Raw genomic sequence first — 24,968 nt, forward strand, 5'->3', positions numbered from 1 at the left:
AGCAAAGATTTGCAATATAGTCAACAGCAACCTTCTACACAAAACAGGTAACCAGGCTCTTTAACACAAAATGGCAAGTGACTGAACTGGCATGAAGGGATTCAATAAACTTTGCGTCCACAGTGAAAGATTCATTCTCTAAGGAGCAGACAAATAAGCACTGAAAGCAGAATGTGTGGAATTTAACCATAAGAATTGCAACTTCTTCTCAGTTGTCTGATAGCTGGCAACAGAAGTCCATTTATGCAGTGCAGAAGTAACAACCCTTAAAGCAGTCAGACTTCAAACACTCAGCATCTATAGGATACACAAAGCCAGTGGGGTTTGGTTCTGTGTTTTGTGGTGGTGTTGGTTTGTTTCTGGTTGGGTTTTTTTTTTCCTTTTTTTTTTTTTTTTTTTTTTTTTTGGGGGGGGGGGGTTGGTTGGTTGCTTTTGGGTTTTTTTGGGTGCAGAGTGTGTATTTTTATAACATATACATTTTTGTTAAAAGCACCTCCCAGATCTCTCATTTGAGCCACAGTACAGTTCTACAACAATAAGATAGAAATCATACATGCCTTCCTCAAAGCCAACATGAAGGCAGAGATGACTTTCCCAGGGGAGGTTCTCATCTGCCCAGATATGCAGCACTTACTGTTATGGAGCAGTTTATCTGGAGAGCTAAGGAAACACCTTTAAATAAACTTGTGTATTCACCCTGAATATCCAAGTAGTAGACCAAAGCAGTATGATCTGACAGTTAGAAACTTCAGTTTATGCATTCTCAGACCCAAAAGCTGGACCAAGTTTGACATTATTACCATTCTATACACTGACATCCTTTCTTCCACATATTATTTAGACAAGCCTGGAGAGTACTGAAGCAGAAGTCACTTTGTATAACTGTAAAAAGTTCATCTATTGCCATACAAGGCTTCAGGTTTCCTCAGTCTCAATAGCCAGAATTAGTGTCATAGTTGTTGGGGGACCAGTTCAACCCAAGACCAACTGAAGCTCAAACCTACCCCAGAATTCGATAATCAGAGATCAGGTGTGAGGATTGAAAGAAGCCTTTAAGATGAATGGAACAGATTTCAGAAGTGGAAGTAGGAGGCTGAGAAGAAAGTTTTCCAGCTGACAGGACAGAGGAAATGCAGGTAATTGTCTGTCAGTACCAGGAGACAGAAGTGTGGCAACAAAAGGAATTCAAGTGGGAAAGATTTCATTTGAAAGCACAGAATAAAATCAAAACATCATTTACTATCAGGCAGGAAAATAATAAAAGGACTCAGGAAAGGTGACTTTAGTGTTGTGCTGTGTGGCTACAAATGTACTGAGCACAAAACACACTCAGGAATATTTAAGTTTCTATAAATGTCTATAACTAGTTTTCAAGCGATTCCAGTGGTGTTTGTCTCTGATATGTCTCCCAGATTCCAACAACTATCATACACAGAGTCTCTTATTAAGTTCTGCATGAAAATATTAATAAGTGTTAGGAAAGATATAAGAAAAAGACAAGTCAGATGATAGAGCAAGCAGAGAGTGCTTTCTTCATGGAGCACCTAAAAGCAAAGTATCAACACTACTCCTCAACTTCAACATGTTTTGTCGCAAAGATATCCATCCATCTCTAAAATCCAAAATTAGGCTGACCAGGTACAATACACAGGGAACCATCTGTTCTGTTGTAATGTTTTTATACACTGAAGCTATTCTAGATAATAAGGATAACTCAAAATCAGATTTAGGCACATGTGAGTTAACTACAGCAAAATATAAAATTCAAGCCAGACAGCCCAGGTTTAAAAAAACTCAAAAAAAGCCACATCCATTTATTGCTGTGAAGATTAACTAGAAATAAAATCTATTAACACTCTATAAATACTTAAAGCTGTCATGTTAAAGCACTGAACAAAGGGCAAAAAACCCCTGTATTCCAAACAGATTGTATTCTAAATTTATTTCTAAATACAAGAAAAAACAAGACAATGATTTTAAATAAACATGGTATATTCTACACATCTGTAGATCAACACAACTTTACATTAGCCACTTTTAACTTTTAGAAGTTCTGTTGCAGCATCTTCTACAACATTTGACAGTGTTGGTTTCCATTTCATCATCAACTGAACAACACCCAAATGAAACTATTTGCTTAAGTGAAGCTTTATTTTTCGTGACCAAAGATGGTTCTACTAATACAAAAGCACCTCTTAAACAATTATCCCCATCTATTTTTTTTCAAATGGAGTCTGTTCAGTTTTTTTTCCTTTTTTTTTTTTTTGGTTCTGTTCCATTGCCTGCATAGAAATCAGCATACAGCTAAGTTGCAAGCTAAGCTTCACTTTAGCAGTGCAATGAATAGCAAACTTCATGAAACAAACAAAGATAAAACATCAGCAAAATTCAGTATCAAAACCAGAATGTTTTTGTGGGTCACAACTAGACTAGTTTTCAGTGTGCAACCTTCCTCAGGAAAAGTGCTTCTTCCTGATTCACATGAAAAGAATGAAGCATGCAGCAAAAGCCTTTGTTCATACATAAATGCCCATTAAAACTGTTCCATGGTATCATAAGGCAAAGAGATAAACATGGATGAACCATTTTGGCCCAGAGTATGTTTTATGACACATACATATACGTTACACCCGTGTAGCATATGACATGTAAGGGATTGGCTCAGTAAGGTAAAAATGTCCGTTTTTCGTAAATACATGTCATTATTGCTAATGTGCTACACGTTATCATCCAACTTTTAAAGCTGCTTTGTTGGCATTAGCCTTGTAACTAGCAGCTCACATTCCTAGTGACAATATGCTATTCCATATGAAGTAAAGCAGCATAAATACAATTATGAAAACAAAAGCCTTATGCAACATCCCTCTCGAGCTTTGCTGTGTTTTTTTAACTAAAAACTGTTCAAAGAAAACAAGTCCAGTTCACCACAAATTAGGAAGTCTCACAATGAGGTTGGCAACCAAGCTACAGGGAGCAGAGAGGGGAAAAACACGGCATGCATTATAATCTAGTCCTTTTAGTCACACCAGTGGAATACAAAAGTCCAATTTCAAGGCTCAACTAATGGTAGAGGCAAAAGCCAAGAGTAGACTTATTTTGACATTTAAATTAAGATTACAGTTTTAATAGTAACAGCAAACTCACCTGGCCCTTTAATATAATCACAATATCTACTGCAATTGAATACCTAATTATGACTAGTATAGGTATGTATGTTTACTTTAAAAAGATATTAAATACCTGCACCATGAAATTACATTCTTAAGACATTGTGTAAGAAAATAGCTCATGTGTGAAATGTTCCCAAAATGTGTTTCTGCTCCCTTCTACCCCCTACTATGTCCCCACACAAACACATCCCCCCTCCCCCCATCAAAGCATTCACTCACAGGGGAAAACAAACACCCCTTAAAAAAGGATGGAAATATTGAAGGGGACCAGCTTGGCTAGTTACAGCACAGTGCTTAACAAGGTTCAAGACAGAACCAGATCAGAGTTGGCCAAAAGATGCCCACAACACATGCCTGACCAGTAATTCCTTCCAACTCATTCTATCAAACTCAGTCCAATTTTGGTTCATTGCAATGACTACAGTATTTCATATATACATTAGATAACCGCAAGACTTCAGCTTTACTTTAGTTTGTTTTTGCAAAGCATTTTCACCTTCCCATTCATTTCCTTCTGCAGCAACTACAAGAGGTAGGCATAAAGCATTTAAGAGCTTCTTTCCCAAGGTCCTGTGATTAGCTCAATTTAGTGGGATGAAACAGAGATCAGCTGTACTTCTGTGATTTTACCAGGTACAGCCTTGCACAATCCAGACACAAAATAGCTATATGAACCCCGGATTTGCTAGGCTAGCATACCATGGAGTAAGAAGCTGTTCATATCCAGGAGGATACTTTTTTGTTTTTTTGAAGAGTTTACTGCAGAGTATTCCTACAGAAAGTACATGGTGTTTCAAAAACATGGACTCAATTTGTAATCAATATATTTGAAATTGGGTCCAATCTTTTTTAAACACCCTGTAGATGTCAGGACCAATTCTCTCCATTTCTATTTGTATATAAGAGCAAGGTACCATTTGGCCAAGACTACAGATGTATTTTCACAGATGCAAGTGCCATGCAAAAATAAATTAAAGAACAGATACCAAAACATACAAGTAATAAAACTACTGAAGGTAGATCTTCTTTTAAGTATTTATATAAACAATTTATAGTACTTTTCTTCTCCCCCTTCTCTTTTTGACATTCACAGTTACAAAGCTGGGGCTATACGTCAAGGATTTCTTCTGCAGTGCCTCCACAACGTAATCTGTAGCGTCCTGTCCTCCAGCTAATAGTGGGGTCCCACAAAGCAGATAGGAAAATATAAATTGTCATGGATTCTCTGATGAACCAAGCTACTGCATAATCAAGTTTTGAAAAACACAGAGCACCACCCTAGGAATACAAAAAACAAGTATTTAAAACACCGATTATTCAAAAGCAATTTTAAAGTAAATTAAAACATTTGTATTACAGATAAATCTATGCTAAAGCTTATTATACAGATTTACATATCAACAGCATATTTTTTATAAGCCAGTGACATTTTCCTGGTCAAGACAGGATTACCCATATTAAACATGAGGAGCTAGGCAGAATGATGCAGATTTGAAAAGAGACTTGTATGTAGAGTAAAAGGCAAGGGAAAGTATCACAATTTCACTTTTTTCTTTGTTCAAGCAGACACTGGGTTTTTGCCACAGACCCCCAGAAAAACAGCATCTTGACAGAACACTCCTGCATATTCCCAGAGGAGTGAAATTCAAATAAATAAGCCTTTGGGCTATTGCATAGCAGAATTGGGACCAACAAAAAACACACACACAAAAACACACACACACTTACACACTTATATCCTCTCTAATTTTCTGCTCCTTTGAGAACATCCAGCTATAGGCAAAGCAGGAAATCAAAGAGGTTTCAAAAGAGGAAAAGTAGCCACAAAGCACTTTTACACACTGTACATGGTGAGAGGAGTAATCAGAAAGGTGACAGCTGAAATGACCTTCTGCAGTCCTATAGAATCAACACAAGGCTGACTTTTTTTCTTTAGTATGTGTTAAAACTACCAAAAGAATACTTTTCAGTATGATGAGAACTATTTGATTGAGTATACAAGTAATTATAGATCAGGTTTGGATGGAATATGGTCACAGCAGAATGTTGTCTGAATAGTTCCTACAACATTAGAAAAAGAAATGCTGTTCCGACTTGTGACAGAAACAAACTTAGAACAAAGCACACTTACTCCTTTTCGTGCTACTTTAATTGAAGCTGGAAGACTGAGAAGTAATGGTATCTGAGCAGTTATTTCCTTGATGTCAAGAAAATATTTTTGTTATAATTAGGCTTCACTTTTTACTGAAGTAGGTGGCACTATTAACTTCAATAACCTCCAAAGAAATTGAAGCTACATACCTGAACACCTTTTAGTTGAATGTAGTCAAATATAAACCATGCCAAGCAGTGACACATGAAAAATACCATTATATCCCATCTAAACACATGATGAGCTGCCCATCCAATAACTAGACTGGCAACAAAGCACTCTGAGATTGGCTCACAAATTATGGTGGCAGGCAACATATTAATTCGCAGTTTGGCCCACCTAGAAAAGACAAACAAATCAGTTCTGACTAGGCATTATTCTTTTTGCCCTCCTCCCCCACCTCATCAAATGATGAGCCACCATGGTCTTTTCTGACAATGTTAGTTCAAGTCTCATTTAATTCAGACCTCTGAATAAAATATTGCAAAATATTCCCTTTCAAGGATACTGCACATAGTGTTTAAAAGATATTAAGGAGTTTTTTAAACTTCTTTTTTTAATACTTATCAGTCATGCTTCTGTGGAAAGTCAGTACCCCCCTTCCAACACTAATGAGAATCATGCCTCAAGCTGTGCATTGGAACTTCAGCATTCTGGACATTAGATAAATTAGCTTGGGAAAAGTATTCCCTCATTATCAGGTTATCTGCATCAGAGGCAGGTGACAAGGGTAGGTGGGAGAAGAATAAAATTTTACCTGATCATTCTGGACTGAAACTGAGAAATCGAATATGAACCAGAGTTTTGCATTGCAACTTGTGTGGCCATCGCAAATTTCCAGCCCCTGGAACATGAATTTATTATTATAAAAAAATGCGCAAATAAGAGATGCAAAAAACTAGTTAGAACACCCAAAGATTTTGTTAGGCTTCAAAAGGTTCTCTGGCATATATGCCATATTATTACAACAGGTATAAACAAAAAAAAAAAAAGCAGCTGTATATAATACTTAAACGAAGTTCAAGTTCTCAGAAACCTTTTTCTAAACAAATCAATGATCTGGCTTTTTATTTCTAATAGACTATATTGATAAGACAAAGCACATATCATAGGCATGTTTGCTATACACATGCGAAGCTGACATGAACGCTTCTAGTATGTATCGTGTGATTAAAAAAAATAAACTTAAACTACACTTAAAGCAGTAAGCTTGCTTCAGAGTCAACTTACCGGTCAGCTATAGCTTTGGCCATAAAGTAATCTTCAGCAATATATTGTGCAAAAGCTATCAGTCCTCCAGCTTGGTCCAAGACATCCTTCCTCATCAAGCATGACATTCCTGTTACACACTTAAAGCCAGTTAAGTTGGCTGAAATATATGACCTTGGATGTGAAGTTCCAAAATAAACCTGCCAAAAGAAGATAAGGCATTTAATACTCCATATGTATTTATGCAAGAACTACTCACTGATGAGTTTTCCTCCAAGAATATTTGGAGGGAAAAGAATGCTAGACATGGCCACTTATAATGGTGTATCTGAAAAGATCTTTACCACCAACCTAAGAAATGTAGTCTACCACAAAATCTGACAAATCTAGTACGATATAGGCCATGTCTTTACAAACCTATAAACAAGTTTTAAATCTACACATTAAACTACCACATTATTGAGGTTGTTCTCAGGGAATACATACATTAAAATCCATTAAGTAACTTACTAATCACTAGGATTAATACATTATTTGGTGACAGCTGACAGGGATACTGTCACCCCTTCCTCTTTTAAAGGTAACTGCATTACTGCATGCACGTTCTTGGAAACTTACTACATAGTTGTACAGAAGCAGGGGAATTTTGTTTACTTAATGTACTTGCTAACAGAGATAGTTAAGAAAATATTCAGACTGCGAGCAAGTCTTTTTACAAAATTCAATAACTTAAAACCAGGAGGGTCCTATAAAGGGACAACAGGATGAAATGCTAGTGATTGTCACTATTATTCTTCCTACACATGACCTTCACACTGGTATTACCAATATAGTAACTCATGCAAGAAAAGGTATGCCCATCTTGCAGTATACTTGATTTGGAAGCAAAAAGCTATTGCTGCTTTAGCATGTAGCAGTATTATAGCTTTGTGCTATAGCTGCTTGCTTCTCTTCTGTAAGAGGAAATACAGACTTTGTGTTACAAAACAAAAACAAACAAAAAAATCACTTGAGCTACCCTCTCTATACAATGAACGACTAATGAATTTCACTGCACTTTCATCTCACATTTCTGCCTTTGACAAACATTAGCTAGCCTCGGGGCCAAAATACCTTATACATGTCAGCTTAGAATAAAAGATGGCTGATTAAATTACATGTCTTGAGATACAAGGAACAAACGAGAAAACTCAACCTCTTCATTCTACCAATGAGACCTTACTGAGAAAGAACAGAGGGAAGAATAGGTTAGAATGAGTGGTAGGTGGATAGAAATCAACTCTTCACCTTCTCTTCCAAAACAAATATTAGGAGACATGAAACCGCACTACAGAAGAACAAAGGTCAGAGTGAACAAGGCAGTGGTTCCTGTAACACACAGCAGATCTATGGAACTTCCTGGTACAGGCGGTTACAGATGTTCAAATCTATATGGACTTAAAGAAGGAACGGAAAAGTTCATGTAAGAAATTTGTTCTTACTAAAATACTAATATATTGAGGATTAGTAAATATACAAGTCTACTTCCTGCTCAGGAAGTCTCTCAGCTTAAAACTGCAGAAAGTTGAGGCAGCATTACAGGAAAACAGCATATAAAACTTGCTTGTGTTCTACTCTCTTCAAAGACTCCGCTTATAACCCCTGCTGGAAATAAGATACTGTGTGAGATGGACTTGGCTCTGACTTCTCATGGCCATTTCTGTGTTCCTTTTCATACATCAAAATAAAAATCAGTGGCCCTTCCCGACTATGCACTAGAAAGAGTTTTTCAGTTTTAATAAATTTTTAAATAAAATCCATAATTTTCATCTGTAATCTTTATTATTTGTACTGCAAACTTAAATACGGAATCAATGTTCAGAGCACCACAGTAGAATTTTGGATCAAGTTATCCTAGATGGTTTGAAGTGTAAGTGCAGCTGAAAATAAACATTTCTTCACGCAAAAGGTGCGGGACCCCCTGTACAACTTTAAGTCAGCAAGGTCTTGCAAAAAAAAAAAAAAAAAAAAAAATCAACCAAACGAAACCAGTAACATGTCACTCACCTGTTCGAGGGTAGCAGCAAAACCCTGTCTGTCTGCCACATACGGAAGCCCATGGACCAAGCCTACTTTTTCAGTCATTTGGTTGGCCATATCTGTCAGTGTGTCCGGCGTCACTAAGTGACAAATGAAAAAAAGACAGTCCATTGAGCAATTCTGACATTAGCACACTACTCTATAGACACACATTCTCATTAGATTAGCAATATCAAGAGCACATATACTTTGATGCAGAGTATTTTTGGATCAAAGTTTCAGAAAAATAATAGTGATTAACACCATTATTATGACAACAAATACAACGAAACAGCCTGACAGTATATTTAATGGGATTTTTACCTTCAGAGAGTACACATTTTTATACCAGGAAAATAATTTTTCCAGATTTTTAACTTTTAGTTGTCCTTGTATTTTGGGTAAAAAAAAAAATCTCTAACAACTTCTTGCTTATAGGGAACAACAGCAAGATAACCGCACATTACAACACACACCTACCTCTAATTCCGCTATCACAAATCCATATGAGTTCGTATTTGGCAACTTCATAGCCAGGCATTAAGTTGTTAATCTTGGGGTTGATGCCAACTTTCTTGCCACCTAAAAAACACAAACATCACACTCAAATAATGTATGAGGATTTTTTAGAATTCAGACTCAATACCAAAAATATTTAGATACACTGACTAAAGAACAGTAGATATCTACCCATCAATACTTGAATACAGAAGTGAAGGAATACTTAGTCCGCTTTTATGGGAAAAATTGAAATGTTAAGATCTTACTACAATTACGCAGAGAATTATAAAGGGAAAAAAAATTCAAATGCTTCTTCAAAATGGCAGAATAAAAATATTAATGTAATTAAAAAGGCAGCAGAACTACAAAGTTTACCACATTCTGTAAGGTAAATATTCTCTACCTTTTATTTTTTAAGACTACTGATTATGACCATTATACTCTACAGTAATTTCAGCAGAAAAAAATAAAAGGAGCAGAATAAAGTGAGACACACTCTTTCGCTTCCAACTGACAGACATGGTGCAGTGTGTTTCATGTCAGAAAAAAAATTACATTCTACCATCTAGTTTCAATATCCCTTCCCTCCTCTAATTCAAACAAAGTGAAGAAAGACCCCTACAGCCTAAGGTGATGAAAAGGGATTGTTGCAGCACCTCGAGGTCAAATACAGTCACAACTCAAGTCTATTTCTGCACATTTAGTTCAGTGCAAAGACAGGATCTAAACTGCAGTTTCAGATTTAGAAAGAAAAAGTTGCAGAGGCTGCATAAATCATTCTTCCAAGAGTTATTTTGGAGTGACATCACAGATTGTGACTATAAAGTCACTTCTTTACACCAAACTGATGATTAAGGTACAGAGTCAACATGGGCTGAAGATGACAACTATTTATTTTAGAATACTGTATATAGTGTTGAAGGCCTAAAAACTTATTACAAGTAAGAGTCCCGCCTTTCCGTTGCGCTGCTTACCTATGAATAGTCTAGCATCAACATTTGGGTATTTGCCTAGGAGCTTTTTGCACACATCAATAGCTGGATCATCATGATCTTGTACGCAGAGTAGTACTTCATACTAGTGAAAACAAATGTATACACACACAAATTTATTTACAGATACACACTTAGTGTCAACATGATCTAGGGAATAAAGTGTACCAAACAAAAAAAAAGCAGTACTGAATATATAAATTTACATACAATTTTATATATAATTATAGAATTTAAAATAAAAACAAAAGGAGTTGGTTTTGCAGCTAAATAAGACTATTTTTAATGCAGAACCAAGTATTTGAGAAAAAATAATCAAGCCTGTATCTCAGGAATCTTTTGTATTGAGGAACATTAGTTTTCCTATTATTAGAAGAGTTTCAATTACGCATGAATCAAAACATCCTGTTATGCATGGTAAATTTTTTCTTTAAGCTTTCATTTTTGTTCACATATGAATCTTAACTCTAATCCTATATTCAATGAAATTACAGCACACAAGATGTTAAAGGAATGATGTTATGAAACCCTTGACTGCACATTCTGGAACTACATCTTCCTTCCTTTACTTTGTAAATGCATATGCAGAACAGAGTTGGAAGACAACCCACAGAGACCAGTACATGCACACTGAATTGTATAACAAAATTACTTTCAGGAACTGGTATATGTATGTGTAATGCATATGTATTTTCCCCATTAATAGAATAATGGTTAAAAAAACTCAAGAAGAGGTAGGGAAAACTGTAGTTGTTTCAGCAATCAAACTACTTGCTTGTTACACATTAGCTGCAGACAGTAGATGAGGGAACAGCATTTTAGAAATTCCTCAGAATTTTGAGAGAGTTTTGCAAACTTTGATGGAGGTATTTCTGTTTCTGCATTACCAGCAAATTCCTTGAATACTCCTTGCTTGATATAACCTTCCTCTCTCCCAGTTAAAATTACTGAACTATTACAAGTTAGAAATCCAGTCCAACCCATAAAATTCAGAAAAAGCTGATTTCTCATCCAGATAAATAGAAGCCATTTTTATAGTCCAAGATTTAAAAATTCAGTGTCAATAAAAACAATTTTATTGGATTTCATTTGATATAGCACCTGTAAATAAGAGACCCAACTAGTGACCAAAACAGTTCTTATTCTCCCTTACACTATTTTGTCATCTCGCTGAACTTTACTTTTTGCTTAAGTAGTTTACTGAAAGTGATCTGAACTTCAAAAGCTGCCTATGGGCTCAGTGATGACAATCCCTGATGTTCCCATTCAGTTAGAAGTATTTCATACAAGACATTAAGTTAATAGATTCTTTCAAGAAAAAAACGATACTGTCAGACACAAAAAATAACAATTACTCTAGCTGCATTCAGAATACTGTGGAAACTTAAAATCATTACCACTAAATGGGAGTCAGTAAGACTTGATCCAGCACTACAAACTATCAGACAAATACATCTATACCTCTGAGAATGCAAACTCAAAGCCAATTTGCCTAAAGAGCAAGCAGTATTTGCTTTCTGTCATTTTACCAGAATGGAAAATGGAATTTGAAGGGTAAAAGACATGTCTCATTATGCAGACAAGTCCTTCCACCACAACAGAACAATCCTGAGAGCATGAACGCCACAGAAATTACCAACTGAAGAAATCAGTTATTTATTGCTCATCCAACTAAATATGTAAAAGAACAACTAATTTTGCTACTAATTTATTAACTAATCTTCAAACCACAGTTGCTGTGACACTTCTATAGCCATATTCTCCAAGAAATTCAAGCAGAAATAATAGAAAACTTTGGGACTCCAATATTCAAAACCAGAAAAATTCACAATATATGGCCTTCATATGCAGTAAGAAAGTAAAAAACTACAAAATATATGACTGAAGGAGAATAAATACAAAGACACTGTCCTGGTTTTGTTAAAAACAAGTTTCTCTTTTAGTGAATTTGCCTGTCAGCTGGGGCCTTCATGTTGGCTGCATTTTCCTGGAGAACCCAACACATGTTTTGGTTAAACCTAGCAATGGAATACAAACTTATTGATAAGCACGGATGGACATCTCGCGAGAGGGGCAACGAGAAAACTGATGACCGAGAGACTGACCAACGGTGTATAACATGCCATTCACGTGAATACTTCATATAAAAGTGGGAGATCACGAGGATCTCGTCCCTTTGCCCTTTTTCCTCATGGCTGACATTAGGAAAGGACCTTGCTGGTCGTCCCTGCGAACTGAGGCCTGGTGACAGACTGAATCCAGCTCCGGTTGGCTACAGAGTCTAATCCAGGACTTTGGGTGCTGGCTCTGCAGTTGCTGAGACTTACAAGATTGGTTTTGTATATTTTGTATTATTTTCTCTATTCTTATTAGTAGCATTAGTAAAACATCTTTAACTTTTCCAACTCTCTTCTCTCTGTCCTTCTTTCCCTCCCGATCGCCTGTCCTGAGTGGGAAGGGGGGAGAGGGAGGGGCAAAAGGGGGAAGTTGGGGGGAGAGGAGGTTAACAACACATCTGCCAGGGTTTGATTGTCACCCTGCAATCTTAACCCTCGACAGATAATTGGTGCCCAACGTGGGGCAAGAGAAAGGGGTAAATTTGAAGATTTTTGGCTTTTCTACTGCTCTGACATACCTTTCAATTTTCTTGGCACGGTGCCAACTCATAGAGTTGTGATACTCGTGCGTCTGTTTGCTTCGGATATTATTTAGTGGTATTAAGGCAAAGTGAATTACATTGATTTAAAGATGTTATGGCAAAAGTTGTATCAGTTATTTTCTACATTGTGCTCACTGATCCCATATCTGTGTTGGTGTTTCTTTCTGAATCGAAGTATTCATTATATAACAACAAGAAACTGGACAGCGGTCATAATGATTCTGTGTGGTATGGCACTGGTTTATTTCATTATACTGCAGCCGTTAATGAATTTCTACTCGCTTCTGCTTTCCCTTGAAAAACCTCCAGGAGAGATTAAAGAGCAGAATGGCTCTATATTTGCTAATTGGTCAAGCGAATCTTTAGAAAGGCTGACTAACAATACTTTTGTGCTTTCGCTAGGACAGTTTGCAAATGTTTTAGAGAACTTTGAATACCCTTGGAGCTTTGATAGAACTGTGATGGTGTTATCTGGTTTGCTGAATGTGTGTCAGTTTGTGTTACTGTTAAGAGAAATGAGGTTCAATAGGAGGTTTGCGTCTCTTCTTAGTCCCGAGATTTGCAATGCGTCTTCGGAAGCTTTAGCAAAAAGCACTCCTAGCCGCTTGAGAAAAGGCAAAACAGCCAAAGCTGCTGCTGCAGCCACTGCCCCCCCAACCGCGGCTTCACAGGCTGAAGCTACAGCTCCTCCGCAGAGCTCCTCTGCCAAGGTCGCTGCAGATAACGTTACTTCTCCAGCCTCAAAGGCTAACAAGGCAGCCCCCCGTCTTCACACACTGGGCACTGTTGCTGCTGTAACCACAGCAATCACTGTGACAGTCACTCAGACTCTGAAAATGAATCAAATGATGGTGAACCCATATCAGCATCAGTTGCTGGTTGTAAGCAAGTCACTAGAAAGACTACCCGTGCAGCAGGTGATGGCACAGGCCCAACATCAACCCAAGAGGCATCATCAGGACAGGGTGGAGATGAAGTGACCACCACTCGGTCCTTTTCTCCAGGTGAGCTGAGAGATCTGCGAAAAGACTTTAGTCGTCGTGAAGGCGAGAATATTTTAACCTGGCTGCTGCGATGCTGGGACAATGGGGCAGAAACAATTGAATTAGAAGGTGGTGAAGCCAGGCAGCTGGAATCTCTGTCAAAAGATTCCACCATTGATAGGGCAATTTCAAGAGAGTCTAATGCCACTACTCTCTGGACCTGACTCCTGGCAGCTATGGAAGTCAGATTTCCCTACAAGGAAGATTGTATATCCAAGTTAGGGAAATGGAATACTATGGAGAGAGGTATCCAGTTCCTGAGAGAATTAGCTGTGCGAGAGATCATCTATCTAGGACCAAACAGCCAAGAGGGGACAGACCCAGATAGAATCAATTGTACAAAATCTATGTGGCGCAGATTTGTACAAAGTGCACCACCTGCATATGCTAAGTCATTGGCAGGAATGGTCTGGTCAGCTAGAGGTGTACAAGAAATTAATGAAGTGATTGAGCAGCTCCGGTACTTTGAGGACAGCCTTGCTGGTTCTCTACGGGCTTGTGTCTCCGCTGTGGAGAAACTGTGCGAAAAATCTGATGACCGGTTTGAAAAGCTGTTGCAAGAAATCAAAGAGCTCAGAGAAGACTCGTACCGTTCACGACCTGCACAAACCTATGTTTCAGCTGTTAGGAGAAGGCGTTTCCAATCTCGAGAGAGAGGGCAGAGACAGCCCACAAAAAGAGGTTCACTGTGGTTCTTCCTACATGAGCAGGGAGAAAACATGAGTAAGTGGCATGGAAGGCCTACCTCAGAACTTCAAGAACGAGTACGTGAGATAAAAGGAAAAACTCCTAGGAAGGTGGCTGCTCCAGTTTACAAAAGGAGCAGAAGAGATTCTGATGCTCTTGAAGGAACCTCTAATTCACACCCAGAGACTGTGCAAAACAGGAATTAGAGGTGCCCTGCCTCCAACCAGGTGGAGGAAAGGGATAACAGAGTTTATTGGACTGTACAAATACTATGGCCTGGTACAACACAACCCCAGGAGTACAAAGCTTTAGTGGACACTGGTGCTCAGTGCACAATAATTCCTTCTAATTATAAAGGAACACAATCCATCAATATTGTTGGAGTGACTGGGGGATCCCACGAACTGACTGTTGTAGAGGCTGAAATGAGCCTAACTGGAAAAAACTGGCAAAAGCATCCCATTGTGACTGGTCCAGATGCTCCGTGCATCCTTGGTATAGACTACCTCAGGAGAGGGTATTTTAAGGACCCAAAAGGGTATAGGTGGGCATTTGGTATAGCAGCTGTGGACACTGAGAAAATTGAACAGCTGTCTGATTTGCCTGGTCTTTCAGATGACCCTTCTGTTGTAGGACTGCTGAGGGTTGACGATCAGCAGGTGCCAACTGCTACCACGACAGTGCATCGCCGGCAATATCGCACCAATCGAGACTCTTTGATTCCTATCCAGAAGCTGATCCGTCAATTGGAAAGCCAGGGTGTGATCAGTAAGACTCGCTCACCTTTTAACAGCCCAATCTGGCCAGTGCGTAAGTCTGGTGACGAGTGGAGACTAACTGTAGACTATCGTGGCCTGAATGAAGTTACACCACCACTGAGTGCTGCTGTGCCTGACATGCTAGAACTGCAATTCGAACTGGAGTCAAAGGCAGCCAAGTGGTATGCTACAATTGACATTGCTAATGCATTTTTCTCTATTCCTGTAGCAGCAGAGGGCAGGCCGCAGTTTGCTTTCACCTGGAGGGGCATCCAGTATACATGGAATTGCTTGCCCCAGGGGTGGAAACACAGTCCTACCATCTGCCATGGACTGATCCAGACCACGCTGGAGCAAGGTGAAGCTCCAGAACACTTGCAATATATTGATGACATCATCGTATGGGGCGACACAGCGAAAGAAGTCTGCGAGAAAGGTGAGAGAATAATTCATATTCTTGTGGATGCTGGTTTTGCCATAAAACAAAGCAAGGTCAAGGGACCTGCACGAGAGATTCAGTTTTTAGGAGTAAAATGGCAAGATGGCCGTCGTCAGATCCCAATGGAGGTGATCAACAAAATTGCAGCAATGTCTCCACCTACTAATAAAAAGGAGACACAGACTTTCTTGGGCGTTGTAGGTTTTTGGAGAATGCATATTCCCGACTACAGCCACATTGTGAGCCCTCTCTATTGAGTGACTCGTAAGAAGAACCAATTTGAGTGGGGCCCTGAACAACGACAAGCCTTTGAACAAATTAAGCGTGAGATAACTCATGCGGTGGCCCTTGGACCAGTCCGAACTGGACTAGATGTTAAAAATGTGCTCTACACCACAGCCGGAGATAATGGACTTACCTGGAGCCTCTGGCAGAAAGCACCAGGAGAAACCCGAGGTCGACCCTTAGGTTTTTGGAGTCGAGGATACAAAGGATCTGAGGCCAACTATACTCCAACTGAAAAGGAGATACTAGCAGCATATGAAGGAGTTCGAGCTGCTTCAGAAGTGATCGGCACTGAAGCACAGCTCCTCCTGGCACCTCAACTGCCAGTGCTGAGCTGGGTGTTCAAAGGGACGGTTCCCTCTCCACATCATGCAACCGAAGTTACACGGAGTAAATGGATTGCACTGATCACACAACGAGCTCAAGTTGGAAGTCCCAACCGTCCAGGGATATTAGAAGTGATTACAGACTGGCCAGAAAGCAAAGATTTTGGGATGTCTCCAGATGAGGAGGAAGTAAAACGTGCTGAAGAAGCACCACCATATAATACGCTTTCAGAGACTGATAAGCAGTATGCACTGTTCACAGATGGATCCTGTCGTCTTGTAGGAAAACATCGAAGGTGGAAAGCTGCTGCGTGGAGTCCCACACGACAAGTTACAGAAGCCACTGAAGGACAAGGTGAATCCAGTCAGTTTGCAGAAGTGAAAGCCATCCAGCTGGCCTTGGACATTGCTGAACGAGAGAAGTGGCCAATACTTTACCTCTATACTGACTCATGGATGGTAGCAAATGCCTTGTGGGGGTGGCTACAGCAATGGAAGAAAAGCAACTGGCAGCGCAGAGGTAAACCCATTTGGGCTGCCACACTGTGGCAAGACATTGCTGCTCGGCTAGAGAGCCTGCCTGTGAAAGTTCGTCATGTAGATGCTCATGTGCCTAAAAGTCGAGCCACCGAGGAACATCTGAACAACCAACAAGCAGATCAAGCTGCTAAGATTAAAATAGCTGAGGTGGACTTGGACTGGCAACATAAAGGTGAACTTTTCCTAGCTCGGTGGGCCCATGATGCTTCAGGGCATCAAGGTAGAGATGCAACATACAAATGGGCTCGTGATCGAGGGGTGGATTTAACTATGGACACTATTTCACAGGTTATTCATGAATGCGAAACTTGCGCCGAAATCAAACAAGCAAAACGGTTAAAACCTGTATGGTATGGGGGGCGATGGTTAAAGTATAAGTATGGAGAAGCTTGGCAGATCGATTATATTACACTTCCACAAACACGTCAAGGTAAGCGTTATGTACTTACAATGGTGGAAGCAACCACTGGATGGCTGGAAACATATGCCGTACTTCATGCTACAGCCCGAAATACTATCTTGGGCCTTGAGAAGCAAGTCCTTTGGCGGCACGGTACGCCAGAAAGAATTGAATCAGACAATGGTACTCATTTCAAAAACAGTATTATAGACAATTGGGCCAAAGAACATGGTATTGAGTGGGTATATCATATTCCATATCATGCACCAGCCTCTGGGAAAATTGAAAAGGTACAATGGTTTGTTAAAAACTACACTAAAGGCACTTGGTGGTGGAACCTTTAAAAACTGGGATTCACATTTGGCAAAAGCCACTTGGTTGGTCAACACTAGGGGATCAACCAATCGAGCCGGGCCTGCCCAATCAGAAATTCTACGGACTGTAGAAGGAGATAAAGTCCCTGTAGTACACATGAAAAATATCTTAGGAAAGGCAGTCTGGGTTACTCCTGCCTCAGGCAAAGGCAAACCTATTTGTGGGATTGTTTTTGCCCAGGGACCTGGCAGCACCTGGTGGGTGATGCTTAAGGATGGAGAAGTTCGGTGTGTACCTCAAGGGGATTTGATTTTAGGTGAAAATATGCAATGCTGAACTGTATGATGTGAATTGCCGCACTAACAATGTTTAATAAGTGTCTTTCAGATCAAGACAATGGTGATGAAGCTAGAGCTAGCTTCTTCGAGTGGCGCCCGACACCTTCTTCGAAGTTGGTGTCCTTAACCCACAAACACTGGTCATGAGATGCACTTGGACCATTTTTCCTGCCCTGGGAGACTGTTGTGACAAAATGAACTTAATGAACTCTTCAAAGGATGGTCCACTGATTAATTACTCCTGTGTATATATGTACATATGTGTATATATATATATAGTAGTGATTAATTAGATTGTATCGATAGATTGTATTGATAAGGTTTAAGTATTCAGTGAATGTCATATTATAAGGGATGGAATGTCCTGGTTGTGTTAAAAACAAGTTTCTCTTTTAGTGAATTTGCCTGTCAGCTGGGGCCTTCATGTTGGCTGCATTTTCCTGGAGAACCCAACACATGTTTTGGTTAAACCTAGCAATGGAATACAAACTTATTGATAAGCACGGATGGACATCTCGCGAGAGGGGCAACGAGAAAACTGATGACCGAGAGACTGACCAACGGTGTATAACATTCCATTCACGTGAATACTTCATATAAAAGTGGGAGATCACGAGGATCTCGTCCCTTTGCCCTTTTTCCTCATGGCTGACATTAGGAAAGGACCTTGCTGGTCGTCCCTGCGAACTGAGGCCTGGTGAGAGACTGAATCCAGCTCCGGTTGGCTACAGAGTCTAATCCAGGACGTTGGGTGCTGCCTCTGCAGTTGCTGAGACTTACAAGATTGGTTTTGTATATTTTGTATTATTTTCTCTATTCTTATTAGCAGCATTAGTAAAACATCTTTAACTTTTCCAACTCTCTTCTCTCTGTCCTCCTTTCCCTCCCAATCGCCTGTCCTGAGTGGGAAGGGGGGAGAGGGAGGGGCAAAAGGGGGAAGTTGGGGGGAGAGGAGGTTAACAACACATCTGCCAGGGTTTGATTGTCACCCCGCAATCTTAACCCTTGACAGACACTTATCTATATAAACATTACAATCAGGTTCATTTGGACATAGCATGAATAGAAAGGTTTCTGCCAAATGACCGATATGCACAGTATGCAAAAAGTGGAATGTGGTCATGGATGGCTACGCCCTTTTCAGGAAAGACAGGCCAGCCAGGCGTGGTGGTGGAGTTGCTCTCTATGTGAGAGAGCAACTGCAATGTACTAAATTCTGCCCAGGAGCGGATGAGGAACAAGTTGAGAGCGTATGGGTCAGGATCAAGGGACAGGCTGGCAGGGCTGATACTGTTGTAGGTGTCTACTACAGGCCACCAGATCAGACTGAGGAAGTTGATGAGGCCTTCTATGCGCAGCTGAGAGTGGCCTCACAGTCACAGGCCCTGGTTGTTGTGGGTGATTTTAACTTCCCTGATGTTTGCTGGAAGGACCATTTAGCCAGCCACCCACAGTCCAGGAGGTTCCTCCAGTGCATTGATGATAACTTCCTCATGCAGATGGTGGAGGAGCCCACCAGGAGAGGTACACTGCTGGATCTCATCCTCACTAACAAAGAGGGTCTGGTCGAAGCAGTGAAGGTCGAGGGCTGCCTGGGTTGCAGTGACCACGAGATGGTGGAGTTCAGCATCTCGTGTGGCAGGAACAGAATAGCAAGTAGAATTGCAACCCTGGACTTTGGCAGGGCTAATTTCGGCCTTTTCAAGCAATTGCTGAGGGAAATCCCATGGGCAAGACTGCTTGAAGGAAAAGGGGCCCAAGAGAGCTGGATTGCATTCAGAGATTGCTTCTTCCATGCTCAGGATCAGAGCATCCCCACACGTAGGAAGTCGAGGAAGGGAGCCAGAAGGCCTGCGTGGTTGAATAAGGATCTGTTGGGTATGCTCAAGCAAAAGAGGCGAGTTTACAGGTCATGGAAGCAGGGACTGGCCACTTGGGAGGAATATAAGGCTGCTGTTAGAGGATGCAGGAAGGCAGCTAGGGTAGCCAAGGCCTCCTTAGAATTACAGCTGGCGAGAGGGGTCAAGGACAGCAAGAAGAACTTTTTCAAATACATAGCAGATAAAACTAATACCAGAGGCAATGTAGGCCCACTGATGAATGAGGTGGGTGCCCTGGTGGCAGAAGACACAGAGAAGGCAGAATTGCTGAATGCCGCCTTTGTCTCTGTCTACTCCGCTGGAGGCTGTCCTGGGGAACCCTGTACCCCTGAGACCCCGGATGAAGCCAGGTTAATGGAGGAGTTTGCTTTAGTCGATGAGGACTGGGTTAGGGAACAATTAAATAGTCTGGACGTCCATAAATCCATGGGTCCAGATGGGATGCATCCGCGGGTGCTGAGGGAGCTGGCTGAAGTCATTGCTAGACCGCTATCCATCATTTTTGCCAAGTCTTGGGAAACGGGAGAGGTGCCCGAGGATTGGAGGAAAGCAAATGTCACTCCACTCTTCAAAAAGGGCAAGAAGGAGGACCCGGGTAATTATAGACCGGTCAGCCTCACCTCTGTCCCTGGGAAAGTAATGGAACAGCTTATCCTTGGTGCCATCTCAAGGCACATCAGGGATAAGAGGGTCATTAGGGGCAGTCAGCATGGCTTTACCAAGGGTGAGTCATGCTTGACCAACCTCATAGCCTTTTATGAGAATGTAACAAGGTGGATGGATGATGGCAGAGCGGTGGATGTGGTCTACCTTGACTTCAATAAAGCCTTTGACACAGTCCCTCACAGCATCCTCACAGCTAAATTGACGAGGTGTGGTCTAGACAATAGAGTAGTGAGGTGGGTTGCAAACTGGCTTAAAGAGAGAAGCCAGAGAGTGGTGGTCAATGGTGCGGAGTCCAGTTGGAGGCCAGTATCTAGTGGAGTGCCTCAGGGGTCAGTACTGGGGCCAATATTATTCAATATATTCATTAATGATTTAGACGAGGGAATTGAGTGTACTATCGGCAAGTTTGCTGATGACACTAAGCTGGGAGGAGTGGCTGACACGCCAGAAGGCTGTGCTGCCATCCAGCGGGACCTGGACAGGCTGGAGAGTTGGGCGGGGGATAACCTGATGGAATTTAACAAGGGAAAGTGTAGAGTCCTGCATCTGGGCAGGAACAATCCCAAGTTCCAGTACAGGTTGGGGCATGACCTATTAGAGAGCAGTGTAGGGGAAAGGGACCTGGGGGTCCTGGTGGACAACAGGATGACCATGACCCAGCACTGTGCCCTTGTGACCAGGAAGGCCAATGGCATCCTTGGGTGTATTACAAGGGGGGTGGTCAGTAGATCGAGAGAGGTCCTCCTTCCCCTCTACTCCGCCCTGGTGAGACCCCATCTGGAATATTGTGTCCAGTTCTGGGCCCCTCAGTTCAAGAAGGACAGGGAACTGCTGGAGAGGGTCCAGCGTAGGGCAACAAAGATGATTAAGGGAGTGGAGCATCTCCCTTATGAAGAAAGGCTGAGGGAGCTGGGGCTCTTTAGTTTGGAGGAGACTGAGGGGTGACCTTATTAATGTTTATAAATATATAAAGGGTGAGTGCCACGAGGATGGAGTCAGGCTCTTCTCAGTGGCAAACAATGATAGGACAAGGGGCAATGGGATCAAGCTGGAACACAAGAGGTTCCACTTAAATTTGAGAAAGAACTTCTTCTCAGTGAGGGTGACAGAGCACTGGAACAGGCTGCCCAGGGAGGTTGTGGAGTCTCCTTCCCTGGAGACATTCAAAGCCCGCCTGGACACATTCCTGTGCGACCTCACCTAGGCGTTCCTGCTCCAGCAGGGGGATTGGACTAGATGATCTTTTGAGGTCCCTTCCAATCCCAAACATACTGTGATACTGTGATACTGTGATAAAAGTATTATGTGTAAGTCCTGCAGTTTAGAAGCTGTATAACTGCATTCCATGCAAGATCAGATTATTTCACACATGAGGTATTGCAGAAGAGTATCAGAGAATCAGTATCGCTGCAGGTTGAACTCAGCCTCGCTGGAACAAGTTTAAGATTATTCCTTCTCAATAATTTTTCCTCGGGCAGCTGAACTTTGAATACGAGGTAACACTGTTGTTCTAATTTTTGTTGTATAATGACAATCAATTAGGTATTTTTGTAGTTATTGTACAGAAGTGTTTTCAAACAGCTTGAGGATCTTGCTTGCACTGTATAATTTGTGCCCCAGCAAACCAAAGCATTAATAACTCCATTCTTACTCTCCTTGAGAAAAATATTATTGTCACTATTATTTTCTGAAGTTCAGATTTGTGTTGAGTAGCAATCTCTTGATTGTCACCCATATGTATAAGTTCTCATAAGTAAGAGTCAAAACTATCTCTCAATGCAAGACCCAGAATTAACTTCTTCTGCATTCTCAAATTGTATTTGCAGTCAAATATTCCAGCTGCATAACGTTGATGCTCACTATAGTAATAAAACAGCATAAGATATTGTTGCAGCTTCTTTGCACTGTTTGCAATATTGGCATACACAGCATGCCTCAAGTATGCTTTAAAATTATCTTGGCCACACAATCCTTACTGCACTTTCATTGAGTTAAAAGGATTCAAATGTTCATGGCAGAAGCTTTTCAAAAGGTCCCAAGCTTCATCACAGAAAAACTATCCAACTTTCAATAAGTTCCAAATGCTGGGGGTTTTGTTTGTTTTACCCTGCCTACTTAGGAGTAAGTTTAAAGTCTTTGGTCAGAATACACAAAGGAAACTCACTGTAGAGCTTACACATACCTTTGACCTCTTACAACCAAAGTGGCACTGTCAGCAGCAGTTTCAAGAAGAATTAAGAAAATTTTTACTAAAGGTAAATTAAAAGTTTCAGAATTCAGGCGGTATGCAGTAGAAAAATGTCCTTTTCCTATCCACAGGAGCATATACCAAGTAGTAAATGATGTAGCAAGCATTTGCAGGCTTCTCCTTTAAGCTGTAAGCTCCTTAGAGCAAGGACAGCATCTAACACACTTATTACTTACATTACTTATCACTTGTATTACAAAGTCAAACAGTGTTCAAGAGCAAATGCAAGTTTTTATTAACTATTTGTTTCCCAACACCAACAAGTGTCTTGGAGACTATCCTACCTACCACAACTGGTGAAGTACACCACCTCATCACTGAGCAATTCTTCATGAGATAATCCAACAGTAAGAAGCAGCAGAAAGTCTCAGGCTACCAGTCAACGGTTCTCTAGTAGTAGCTAATTAGGGAAGGTATCTGGCCTCTCAAGTGATCTTTCATACACCGAAGGGTTTCATATAGCTATAAACACCACAATATGGGAATAATAATTAAACAAATCTTAGTGAAGTGTAGATTATATTTTGCCTCTAAGCCTTGCTCATGCCTTTATAAGACAGCTTTTTAAAAAGGACTAAGTTTCATTTGCAACATGTAAAATGCTGTCGAAGGAAGAACAATCCAAGACATAATCAAGTTGCATAGTTCTAGCTCAAGCTCCTGATATGACTTTTGGAGGGCATGAGAAGGAAAGACAGACATTAAATAGCATACATACTTTGGGATAATCCAGTTCAAAGAAGGTTTCTAAGTTGTTGATCAGGTTAGGATCCACACCTTTTAATGGCTTTAGAAGTGAAACACCAGGAAGCTTGCTATATGGCTGCTTGTCTGTGACTTTCTTATTGAGGTGGAGCCGTCTGTAGGGAGAAATAACATATACAACCACATAAATAAAATATGTGAGAGAACTCAATTCAAAACACAGTCAGAAATAAGCAAGTTTGGGAGTTAAAATTACTGAGAAAAAAAAACAAAACAACACACTAGTTTTGGTTGAAGAAACAGTTACGTTTATATCTGACAGCTGATGTGTCAGAGACAACGTCTAGTAAACCTTTAGCATCATATGTAGGTTAAATTCAACTTAGACATTTCAGATTGATGTATTTTGCACCAATCATTTGAAGAATAAGAGTATGCCTTTTTTCAAACTACAAAGACAAGATTGTTTTTCTGCCTTCCTCCATAGTGTTAAGACTCATAGCATTTTAACAAAATGACTAGATAAACCAATTTACTGTAAACGAGGCAAAAAAATTAATGCAGGAAAACCCACCTGACCTGTTTAAGTTATGTAAAACTTAGAGCAAGCTGAAAGCACAGGGGAAACAGCTGATTTTACTAATCAATTTGTTAACAAACACCTCCAAGAAAAAGATACAGGTCAATCAACTACAGTATAAAAATCCCAGAAACTGGACATCAGGCTGGGTCAGAAATATAGATAAACTGACAACACAATTTCAAACAGTCATTGGTATTTCAGTAATGAATAAATGAAGTAAATTGATGATTATGTCACAATTCAATAGCATGAATGTTTAATCCTATACTACTGCATGAAGTAAATTTAAAACTTTCACACTTCAAAATTCACAAGATGCTGCCTCAAAACAAACAAAAATGGGAATAAGGTTGCTTTATGGAGTACTTCATCCTGGTTAAATGGTAAAAGAGTAGTTAAGTTCTTAAGACACATTCTCCTGAATAATCTGCTTGACCAAGTGAAGTTACTGAACTATGAAGGAGTTCCACTAGGAGAAGAGATTCCAGTAGTTCCATAGAGCTATTTTTTCCTGAAACGGGATAGTGACATCCTCACATGTGTTACCCCATCAGCCCCACGTCCAGCATGCTCCTTTCAGGCAAGTTTGCAGCTGGATACCAGGGGCATAATGCTGTTACAGAGAATGAACACTGGGCTCACCACAAAGACATCAAGGAAAAGCAGATTATATCCTTGTATTGTTATTGAGTACAAACTTGGGCACTGCAGAGGTAAACTGAAATAGTCTTGCTGAGCAATTAACAGCCAAGGGACAGTTAGACCAAAGTAAGAGAAGCAATAGTCAGATAGCTACCACAGAGAGAGACTGCCTTACCAATTTTCACAAACATAACAGCAAACAAAAGCTTTAGTGCCAACCTGAAGTGAGAGTCTCAAGGATGCAACTTGGACAAGGAGGGACAAAAGGTAGATAATGCAAGGGAAAAAAAAAAATCTATTTAAAAACAGACTGCAGTGATGCACACAGCTTTGTACAAAGGCAAAAGCCTTGATGAAGAAGAAATAAGTGGT

General features: G+C 40.4%; 1 protein-coding gene across 1 annotated transcript in view; it reads right to left on the reverse strand.

The window, feature by feature from the left end:
• Nucleotides 1-1,783: 1,783 nt before the first annotated feature.
• Nucleotides 1,784-24,968, reverse strand: part of UGCG (UDP-glucose ceramide glucosyltransferase) — a 41,723-nt gene continuing 18,538 nt past the window's right edge. The window contains exons 2-9 of the mRNA XM_065861425.2: nucleotides 23,385-23,526; nucleotides 10,065-10,167; nucleotides 9,070-9,171; nucleotides 8,578-8,690; nucleotides 6,553-6,731; nucleotides 6,080-6,166; nucleotides 5,472-5,661; nucleotides 1,784-4,448 (exon numbers count right to left, since the gene is read on the reverse strand). Coding sequence (XP_065717497.1) covers nucleotides 4,278-4,448; nucleotides 5,472-5,661; nucleotides 6,080-6,166; nucleotides 6,553-6,731; nucleotides 8,578-8,690; nucleotides 9,070-9,171; nucleotides 10,065-10,167; nucleotides 23,385-23,526 — 1,087 coding nt within the window. The 3' untranslated portion in view covers nucleotides 1,784-4,277. The remainder of the gene's footprint in view (nucleotides 4,449-5,471; nucleotides 5,662-6,079; nucleotides 6,167-6,552; nucleotides 6,732-8,577; nucleotides 8,691-9,069; nucleotides 9,172-10,064; nucleotides 10,168-23,384; nucleotides 23,527-24,968) is intronic.

This window comes from Patagioenas fasciata, chromosome Z (assembly GCF_037038585.1).
Source record: "Patagioenas fasciata isolate bPatFas1 chromosome Z, bPatFas1.hap1, whole genome shotgun sequence".
Lineage (NCBI taxonomy): Eukaryota > Metazoa > Chordata > Aves > Columbiformes > Columbidae > Patagioenas > Patagioenas fasciata.